We start from the raw sequence: 11,151 nt of genomic DNA on the forward strand, positions 1-11,151 counted from the left end.
AGATGCACCGACATGCAAGTCGCGCGAGGCGGGGGTAGTGCGCGCGGCGCGGGGCGAGGTCGTAGCTATACGATGCGAATTGGACGCAAATCCTAAGGTAAATAATAAAAAACTACGTAATTTTTATCTATACTATTATAAAGAGGAAGTATTTGTATTTTTGTATGTATTCATATAACTTAAAAACTGCCAATTTAAAAAATTCTTTCACCGTTTAAAAGCTATGTTATCTAGTAACAGGTAATATTCGCATGTTTCACTGTTTTAATTTCACGCGGACGTTGATAACAGCGATGTTTAATACTAGCTTTAGTTCGTGACTATTCGTGCGTAATTACTAAAAAAAAAACCGAAAATATGTAGTCTATACGTACGTATAGAACACTGAAAGTACTTTCAGTGTTCTACATTTGTGACAAAATTCAACATCTGTTTAGTTTATACATAACTAGCTGTTGCTCGCGATTTCGTCTGCGTGAAATTAAAAAATATAGCACATTTTACATACAGATAAATTACCTTTCTAACGGTGAAAGAGATTTTAAAATCGGCCCATTATTTTTTAAGTTATTTCAATACATACAAAAATACAAATCTTTCATCTTCATTATATTAGTATTTACATAACATACATCCATACAATATTTGTTTAAATTATTACGAAATACGTGTCTTTATGTCATTTAATTTTATTGCAATATTTGTACAGAAACCAATGACATATCGATGGTGGTTTAATAGTTCTACACACAGCAAGAAGGAACTCAAAACTTCGATTATGCACTCGCCTTATGATGAATTAGGTAAGTTATTAAGTTGTATAAGTTAAACTAATGGTTACAGTGCGAATTGTTGGGGTTGATAGCAAAATAAAAAAAAACAAAGTGACTTGATAAGAATGAGAACTCACGAGGAATCCTAGGCCTAGAATTTTATTAAGCTTTTCATCCTTATACAGGGTGTTAATGCGTCTCCATCAGCAAGACGTTACAAAAACATTTTTTTTTTAATATTAGTGTATTTTTGTTTAATTTACTAATATTTCCTTTAACCATCCCAATTATAAATAGTCAAATGGCGGGATTCGAATTCTAATATTTAGGTTACAAACTCTAAGAAACATCCATCTAAACTTTCGCATTTATAATATAAGTATGAAGTATTTTTTGTTTATTTTAGGATGTTTTTGTATCCCTGACAGGTACCTTTCAATACGTAGTAAATAGTTCAGAAGACTACGGGTGGGTGCAATGTTCGGGACAAAACTCCATCGGTTCACAAATTGAACCTTGTTTATTCCAGATATTACCGGCTGGTGAGTATAAAGTAGAGAGCGTCGGTGGCTCAGTGGTTTAAGCACTTGACTTGTAATCTACAGGTCTTGGGTTCGAATCCCGCCGTACCAATGTGATTTTCGATTTTTCGAATTTTCATATGTACATAATTTACCCGACGTTCTTACGGTGAAGGAAAACATCGTGATGCAACCTGCGCATATCGGCGAAGAAATTCAAAGATATATGTGAAGTCAACCAACCCGCACTTGGCCAGCGTGGTTGACTATGGCCTAGTCACCCTAACTTTAGGGTTGGCTCCGAGCCCCTCGGTGGGGACGTATAGTGAGCTGGTGATGATGATGATGATGATGAGTATAAATATGCTTATCATCATCACCATCATCATTATCACCAGCTCACTATACGTCCCCACAGAAGGGGAGTCTACCCTAAGTAAGGAGTGACTGTCTTAATCTACGCTGTACTTGCGAGTTGACTTCACACATATCTTCTAATATTGCTATATCATAATTATATTAAACTAGTTTTCGCCCGCGATTCCGTTCGCGTAGAATTAAAAAAAAGGAGTAAGTAGCCTATGTGTTCTTCCAGACTTCCAGACATCTATACCAAATTTCAACGTAATCCATTCAGCCGTTTGGACTACAAACTCTAACAAACATCCATCCATCTAAACTTTAGCTTTTATAATATTAGTATGATTTATGCAATTTATCTTTCAAATCATCTTGACGTGGATTTATAATTTATATTGAATATATTGCTGATAGATTGTGCATTACAATAGTTTAAAAGTCTACTAATGTGATATTGTACCTTTTCCCCGTTTTTTGTTTAAAAATGAAGAAGTTTTAACAGTGGTAGTGCCCGCTTTAACATGTTAGCAGCTCAGGGCCGGCACGCCCCCAGTAATACCACGACCACACAGAACACAGGCGTCAAATGGAAGCAATTCCGTGTTTCGTGTGATGAGTGTGGTGCCGGAGGCCTAATTTAAGTCCCTTTCTCTTTACCATCCTTTTCTTATAAGGAGAGGTTGGGAAGGGGAAGTGGATTTGACGGTGGAGGAGATGCATAGGAAGGTGAAATATCCTCTTTAAGTGCGTCTCCTACTCCGTCGTATAAGGGTAGGCAACGCATCTGCAATTGCGGATGTCTATGGGCAGCGGTCGCTTCACCATTTTGGCGGATTCTAGTGGCCGCTTGCTCGTTTGCCACCTTATGTTATAAAAAAAAAGTTTTTTTTATTTGACTACATGAGTTATAATATCAAGTCGTACTTTAACAACACTATGAAAAGACGAAGTTAACAATCTCACGGTAACAATTCACTAACGGCCTGTTTCCCTTACATTTGACCATTCGTTAGTGTGTTTGCTAACTTCATGAAATGCGTTTCTGAACTAACTTGAGTTTTATTCCTAATAAATCTCTGATAACTAGAAACTCCAGCAACACATAAATAGATTATAATACTTTGTGTGAATTTCTATAAGTCCAAAAAACATTTTTAGAAAAACCATCAAGTGTTAAAAACTGCGAAGTAAGGAATGTGACTTACGACTCGTTGTTAGTAAACTGCACTCCGGGTTACGACGGCGGAGTTAAACAGACGTTTATCTTAGAGGTTAGTTAGTAAATTATTTATGGGCCTGTCCCACCAAATTGTAAATTATCTGATAATATTCTAACGTGTAAAATTGATGGCAATATCGGATTATGTTACCTTAACCATTGCCGTCATTTTTAAACTATCTGAGCCTCTATCAGCCAGTGGTGGAACACGCCCTTATTCTGGTATTTTATTTATAAAAAAATTCCGTGATTAGCTTTCGCCTGCGACTCCGTCAGTATGGATTTAAAAAAAAAACAAAAGAAGCCTATGTTTGCTTACAAACTATCCTCTACATTTACAAGTCGCAGGCAAAAACTAGCCAGTGACAATATTTCTAACTAACCCTTAATCAAATCCCCATCTAACATTACTGTAAACTTTTTTATTTCTTTATTGGTAAAGTTAACTAGTACCAACTTCAAAAAAACCCTCCTCTATAAAAAATACCTAAAACCATCTCCTGTTTACAATTATCTCAAATATAAACTCTTATATTTGATTAAGAGTTAATTCTTAAGATTCAATTACTTGCAGTACTAATAAATTTTATAAAATTTCTTTAATTAATCTCACTTACTGGTCAATAACAGTCTTACAAATAAACGCGGTTTAAAGTTATATTTAGGAATAAACTGAGTATAAGCAAAATATGTACTAATATTTTCTTATACTCAGTTTATTCCTAAGTTTAAATTTATACCGCGTATTTGTAAGACTTTAACAAAATAGGAGATTCTCTCGAAATTGAGTTTTATTAAAAAAATGCAAATAAAAAAAAATTGTATACTCAAATACTCAAATATCTTTAGATATACGACACGGAGTCCAGTTTAATATTACGTAACATCACAAAGGAGTTGCCCACATTCGAAGTATCGGAGTTATTTGCTCGCGCTGCGCTAACTCTGTCCATACGAGCTAGCAACACTAAAGGCTCCAGTGATGCGTTTATTCTCACATGTAACCTTCTTAAATATCCTGAGAGAAGAACTGGTAAGAAATCAATAAATACACTAACAGTTATAGATAGTCGCGGAAATTCGCGGTGTTCTATTTTAATACTAGTTGTTTCCATGCGGCTTCACCCGCATGAAATTACGAAAATTTTATTTCGTTGTTTACGCTTGTCAAATTATCAATAGCTAATGTCGAAATGACATGTCATGATAAACCTTAGCAATCTTGCTTTCTTAGTGTTGGAAGCAACTTATGGTCTCTTTCCCACATTAGGGCTTTTATCCAAAATATTTACCCCCTAAGTTTAATGGCGTGAAAATATATAGCCTAAAGCGTGACGTAAGTGTTGGGCTTTTTATTAAAAAAAGAGTTATTCAAAAATATGCTATATTTGCATCTTAAGCAACAAAGAAGTGTGTGTTTACGCTTTATTATAATAGTATAGATTACCTTGTTTATTCCAACGCAAACTCATAACTAATTAGATAGCAGTAAGTGACGAAGCAATAATAAAGTATCCGAGTAAACGATTTTGGTACAGTCATATAAGCATTATATTGATTTTTGTTCCTCATCTCGTATCAAAATGTTCAAATGCATTTAAGGACACCGCCAGTTTCCCCGACTGTTCTCTGATAAATATAAGGACTAATATTAGTCCTATTTGCCTTCTTACTGTTTCATTATAAAGGAAATAGGTGTGGCAAAGGGGGTACATAAGATTACACAGAGACAAAACCCTTTTAACAAATCTAGCACAAATGGGTTGTCTTGTGGTGCAATACCACGACCACATAGCAGTGTAGTGGAAACCATTCTGTATTTCGTCTAAGGAGTTTACCGGAGGCTTAATTATAGTCCATTTCTCTTCCCATCCCTTGTTATAAAGAAGGTAAAATGAATTTGGTGGAAGAGACACATAAGAAAGGGAAATATCTTTATGTGCGTCGTCTATCAATTAAGGTGGCAACTCATTTACAATTGCAAATATCTATACCGTGGCTTCATTAAGGGCTTTTGCTTATTTATCACCTTTAAAAAAAACGATACAAACAGTTGGTAACTCACCAGCGGTGGTACCAGTACGTGTGGAGTTGACCACTCTGCTAGTAACGGTGCTGGTGGGTGGTGGTCTACTGGCGGTGGCCGCTGCCGTCTGCGCCACTATGTGCTACTGCAAATATTTCAACAATAAAGGTATGTTAAGTAGGCATATACTTCCACAATAAAGGTTAGATAGGCAAATACTTCAACAATAAAGGTATATTATGTAGGCAAATGCTTCAACAATAGGTATGTTAGATAGGCAAATATTTCAACAATAAAGGTATGTTAAGTAGGCATATACTTCAACAATAAAGGTATGTTAGATAGGCAAATATTTCAACAATAAAGGTATGTTAAGTAGGCATATACTTCAACAATAAAGGTATGTTACATAGGCAAATGTTTCAACAATAAAGGTATGTTCGATAGGCAAATATTTCAACAGTAAAGGTATGTTAGATAGGCAAATACGTCAACAGTAAAGGTTACCGGGTAAATTAGTAATCAGCAAAGTGTATTTCTTTGGCTCCTTCAATACGGCTCTGATGTACCAAGCATTATTTACATTAATAAATATATTTAGGTATGTTTAGTTTTATGTACTATAGTCATATTTACTTAACAACTTACAGCGGATTTGACTACAATTTTCTTTTTTAATCGTAATGGTCAAGTACATATATCGTCCATTGACCTAAACAAAAATTTTGTTTTATCAATGGACTAGCTGTTCCCGTACGGCTTCATCCGCATGAAATTATGAAAATTTTATTTTGTTGTATACCTTTGTCAAATTATAAATAGCAAATTTCAAAATGACATGACATGACAAACCTTAGCAATCTTGTTTTCTTGACTTATGGTCTCTTTCCCACATTAGCGTTTTTATCCAAAATATTTACTCCCTAAGTTTAATGTCGTGAAAATATATGGCTTAAAGCGTGATGTAAGTTTAGGGCTTATATTAAAAAAGTAATTATTCAAAAATATGTTGTAATTGCTGATATCTTAGGCAAGAAAGAAGTTTGTGTTTACGCTTTATTGTAATAGTGTAGATAAATCCGGTTTTTTCTTCTATAAATATATTATAATTTGTATAATTTATTCCAAATCAAAAAAAAAATAAACAAATATAATTTGCAATGTAATTGTATTATGTCGTAAAAAAAATCGGTTGGTTCATTTTTAAATTTACGAATAGGCTAAATAACAAGTTTAAAATAAAGTATAAAAATACTGCATACTTATACGTAATTTCTGGCAACATTAAACACTAAAATGTCATTTTGAGGTTAGGATATAAAATGTCTTAAAATAAAAAAGATCGCATCTGTATTGCAGTTGATTTGTATCTATAATTTACTGCCGGAGATGATTGAATATGGCCTCGTAACTCATGCGTTTTACGGCACATTTTTAGATTATGTCGTACGTTAAACGTCAAGTCTTAAATTTGGTCGACAGTTAAATCAATAGTTAAAAGAACTTACCTTTGACTAAACTATCGCACTGTTTAGTCTCGCTTTGATTGCTATGTGCTTATATGGATATATTACTCGATTTTTAGTTGTGCAACTAAACAGTTGAAGCTGCGATACAATCAACAGTTGTGCGACAGTTGAGTCAAATGTGTGCGGAAGGTTTTATTCCTTTTGTATGTAATTTTACAGTGTGTATATATTTGTTATTGTTATTAGTTCTGAGTAGCTAAAATATTCTTTACTAACCAATCATTTATACTGTTGTCCAAAAAATGAAACAAAATTAATCAATTTGACTAAATTTTTGTTGTAAAATGTTGAAGCCCGCTACATACGGACAGTTTTAACTGTTCACATAAAACAATGTGTGTAGCAAGCTTTTCTAGCTAAATTACTTATTCAACTAAAATACTAGCCTAGCGAACTTTAAGTTTGATTCAGTATCTTCTCTTGCCCTAATTACAGACGTCTGTTTCATTTGTGCCTTTTCTTTTAGAAAATAATGAAAAAGCCAAGAGGCCTCAAGACGAGACCTCCGACGTTCTACTGTCCGGTATGAAAAAGACTGAAAGTAATGATAGCGTAGGTAAGGAACGCTTTTTAAAGTTTTTTTTTATGTTTTTCGAAATACCATGTATTTTTTTGCTTTTAAAATCTAATATCTATTCTTAAAAGTCATGCTACTTTACCGACTAAATGTTTTTTTTTTTGCTTTTTTTATTCAATGTTATTTGATTTTTAAATTGATTTTGTTTTTAAGAATTAAATTCTTTAATTATTATTTTAATTTCAATAAAATCATCCTTTAATTTTGTAGCCAATTTGATATTTATCTAAATAATCTCTTCCACAGATAAAAACCCAGACATAATACCAATAAAATCTAAAATCAACGACAACTTTTCGATAAATTCCAACAGACCTTTGATGTCTAAAACTAGTTTGGACAAATTCGAGCCGACTTTCGACAGTTTCCATACATTGCCAAACAGCAGCCAATACGACACGAAGTATCGCGTGCAAACATACCAACAAATGGCGCCAATGTCCAACGTTGGCGCCAACGTTTGCTGGCAGCCTTGTGATAATGTTTATGAAGATTGGTTGAGATATAAAAACGCGTTGCCATTGGATACCAGTGATTTGGTAAGTAATAGTCTGCATAAACATTTATGCAATGTATACATGTACATTTATGCAATGTATACATATACATTTATGCAATGTATACGTATACATTTATGCAATGTATACATATACATTTATGCAATGTATACATATACATTTATGCAATGTATACGTATACATTTATGCAATGTATACATTTACCAATGTTCAGAATTGTATACTTTCGGTTTTTAAAATGTGTATACGCCTTGTAATACGTTAGGCTATGACTATTATTACTTGCTTTTTTTTAATGTTTATACTAGTTTCTAAAGTTTTGTAAATGTACATTTATGCAGTCCTGTACTTTTGCTTACTTTAATAAGTTAGGTCCTTACAATAGTGAAATTGTTGAGATAGGTTTGATTTCTCATTTCTATTACATTCGACTATTTTCTTCTATACATTATGTCCAATTTTTTATATTTTGTATCCCACTAATATTAAAGAAATGAAAAAAGTATAGAAAGTAAACATAACTAACTTTCTGGACATAAACCAGAAAGTGTTAAGAATGAATATGGATGGCTACAAAAGAAGAGGAAGACTGAAGAAAGTATGGATTGTGTGAAAGAGGATATGCTTAAGGAAGTGGATTCAGATATGGCTGATAGAGATATATGGAAGCAGCACATACTGTGCCGACCCTCCGTAAGGGATAAGGGCAAGTTGATGATGAAAAAGCATAAAAAGTTCAAACTATGTTATAATTTTTTAACACCTCAAGATACCGTAACTGTACATCAATTACTCTGTTTTATCCTAATTGAGTGACAATTTAGTTTTTATAAATTTTCTATAGCTACCATTGGAACAATTACGACCACCAGAAGAATATCTACCACCGCCTTTAGTGTACAGTGACACACTGCGACACACGAGCGCGATGCTACAAGAGTACGACAGGTACGCGCCGCGCGATCTGCGCGTGTGTCCCGTGCGAGTGAGCGCTGAGAACAACAGCGCGTATTACACACGTGAAACGGACTATACACGGAATCGTAAGTATCAATAAAAAACTACGAACCTCGCATCACCTAGTTTTCTTCTTTTTTGTTATTTTTTTAGATTTCTTCAGTCTGGTTTTTGTTTTTTTTTTCATTTTTTTAGATTGTTTCAGTCTGTATTTTTTTCGTTTTTTCAGATGACAGTCTGGATATTTTTTATTTTTTTTTGTTTTTTTTTTAGATTGATTCAGTCTATTTTTTTTTAAACTTAGTTTAGATTTTTAATATGGTAAAGAATATTTAAGTTGTCATAATATAGCAAGTATGTACAATTTGCAATGCTCTTTTTTTTCTTTTTTTCGTTCTATTTTATATTTATTAAGTTGTATGTTTTTTTTTTCAGTTTAGGTGATTAATACGATTTTATCTAGGATAATTAATTTAGCATTATTATAAATAATTATTGTATAGTTTCCTATTCTATAAGAAAGAGGTAGGGGAGGGGGTAGCTTTTTCAATTATTTTGAAAAGTTGAAGGTTTTCAATTTTCCTGTTTTTTTTTTTCTAGCATTATCGCCGAAACCAAGACTGGGGACAGACCCAAAAACAGGCGTCAATAAACAAATTGATACGAGTTTGGGGTCGACAGAGTTAACAGAATAAATTACATACTACCGTACTCAGAATCATTTAATCAATTATGAATCTCTTAGTGTAGATAAATATGCACTAAAAGACTGGTTAAATTATTTGAGTACGGCACTACCAGTTTTTAGTACTTAAGGTATTGAAAAGTACTAAATAAATCTTAGTACAATCGCGAGTAAATATATGTTACTAATTGGAGAATATACAGGGTGCTATTTATTTCCACTGTCGAAAAAAAACTATCACCTCTTAAACTCTTAAAAAATAAAATGGGTGAAAGTTTATTTGTTTTAAGCACCATTAGGTTAAATGTTTTCATTTTTAGAAAAAAAAAGACATAAAAGTAAATCCTGAAAATAATTTCAATTGGAAGATTTTCAGACCGGTTCTTGATTAAAATTACTATAATTCTGCATAACTTATTATTTATTAACGACGCAGAAAAATTCTTTGATTCTGAATATAAAAATATAAGTCAATATCGCCTAAAATGGTTGAAATAATAGCCTTTCACCCGTCGAAATAATACTTCAGTTTTTGTATTGATTCGTAGTGAAATTCGATAAGTACAGTCAGTTACAAAAAGGTATATAAAAAACTAACATCAAATTATTAAAAAAATAAAGCTGTATTTAATTTTACTTTTAAAAATGATGTTTATTTTGATAGTAAATTTATATTTGGTTAAAAACGCAATAAAATCAGTTTATAGTGTGGCTAAATAAGATTACTTTGACAATTTAGTAGGGATGGGTTGTGTGAAATCAGTCAAGAATCTTATCGACTTTCGATTTTTATTCTTATAGAAGTTAGAATCGATAGATAGTTATAATTTATGATTAAAAAACACTGCTTTCTCAAATTAATAATGATCTGCAGAACCATTACAAACAAGAGTAAATAAATGTTTATTACTACTACAGCCGTACTTAATCGTATTGCATTTCGCTATTATTTCTGTCATTCTCTACATTATAATCAATACTAGAATTGTTCCCTAAATTATTTAATAAGAAAATAATAATTTTAGTTGAGTTCGATAAATATTTAAACCGAATATCGATAGTTCACAATTGTTCGCTGCGTGTTTGTTTCGTCACTACGATACCTGTCTATTAAATATGGCATTTGTCTTCATACAAATTAAATTCGATACTTCATATGCGTCATTTATCAAACTAATCTATCTTATTTAGACAAACTATAGAGATATTTGTTTATACGAGATATTAAAATAAATTTTAAGCTTTAAGAAGAAATTTTATTTTAACCGCCAAAAAAGAATGTGCCAATATTTTATTTTCAAAATTTTTCGAAATCGTAATATTTATATTAAGATTAATTTAATTAAATGTTACCAGTTGTAATAAAAAGAATGAAAGTAATTTTATTTTGTATTAAATTTTATTATTTAATGTTATATTGTACTTAGTAAATGTTAATGAATACGCACAGTTAAAATTTTTAGTACAAATAATTGTGATTGAGAATTTTTCTTTTTGTTTTTTTTTTAATTGACACAAGACGATTAATTACTTACTATTACTTTTTTATTTAAAGCTTTTTGTTGTATTTAAAGCGAAAAAGCAAATTCTTTTTTCATTTATTTTCTATTAAAAAAAGCAATATGATTTTTTATTTTTAACGACAATAAAAAATTACAGTATAAAAAATGATATGTCGTTTATTGTTTTTTTTTTTAATTAGGGTAGATCATAAATTTATACTAAATTCCTCCCTTAGTGGCAATGGAAAGATTATAAGCGTAAAAAAACTTCGTATACAAATTTCATTAATACATATTTCTGATTACTGATTACTTTTGAGTATGTTAACTAAAAAGTTAATTAACTAAAGTAATACAGTTTTGTATGAGTTTGGAAATTTCAACGTATTTTTGCTCGCGACTGTACATATGTACATATTGTAACAAAGTCGTCTGAAAGTTATTTGTGATCAAATATATATAAATACATTCTCAAATGTATAAT

At 31.7% G+C, this 11,151-nt stretch overlaps 1 protein-coding gene across 1 annotated transcript in view; it reads left to right on the forward strand.

Moving 5' to 3' along the window:
* LOC106108712 (hemicentin-2-like) overlaps positions 1–10,017 on the forward strand; it is a 50,933-nt gene extending 40,916 nt beyond the window's left edge. Inside the window, exons 13-22 of the mRNA XM_013289972.1 lie at positions 3–97; positions 710–803; positions 1,202–1,315; positions 2,813–2,925; positions 3,723–3,906; positions 4,927–5,067; positions 6,895–6,984; positions 7,252–7,544; positions 8,368–8,566; positions 9,081–10,017. Coding sequence (XP_013145426.1) covers positions 3–97; positions 710–803; positions 1,202–1,315; positions 2,813–2,925; positions 3,723–3,906; positions 4,927–5,067; positions 6,895–6,984; positions 7,252–7,544; positions 8,368–8,566; positions 9,081–9,175 — 1,418 coding nt within the window. The 3' untranslated portion in view covers positions 9,176–10,017. The remainder of the gene's footprint in view (positions 1–2; positions 98–709; positions 804–1,201; positions 1,316–2,812; positions 2,926–3,722; positions 3,907–4,926; positions 5,068–6,894; positions 6,985–7,251; positions 7,545–8,367; positions 8,567–9,080) is intronic.
* The last annotated feature ends 1,134 nt before the right edge of the window (positions 10,018–11,151 follow it).

Source organism: Papilio polytes, unplaced genomic scaffold (assembly GCF_000836215.1).
Source record: "Papilio polytes unplaced genomic scaffold, Ppol_1.0 DF821400.1, whole genome shotgun sequence".
Classification (NCBI taxonomy): domain Eukaryota; kingdom Metazoa; phylum Arthropoda; class Insecta; order Lepidoptera; family Papilionidae; genus Papilio; species Papilio polytes.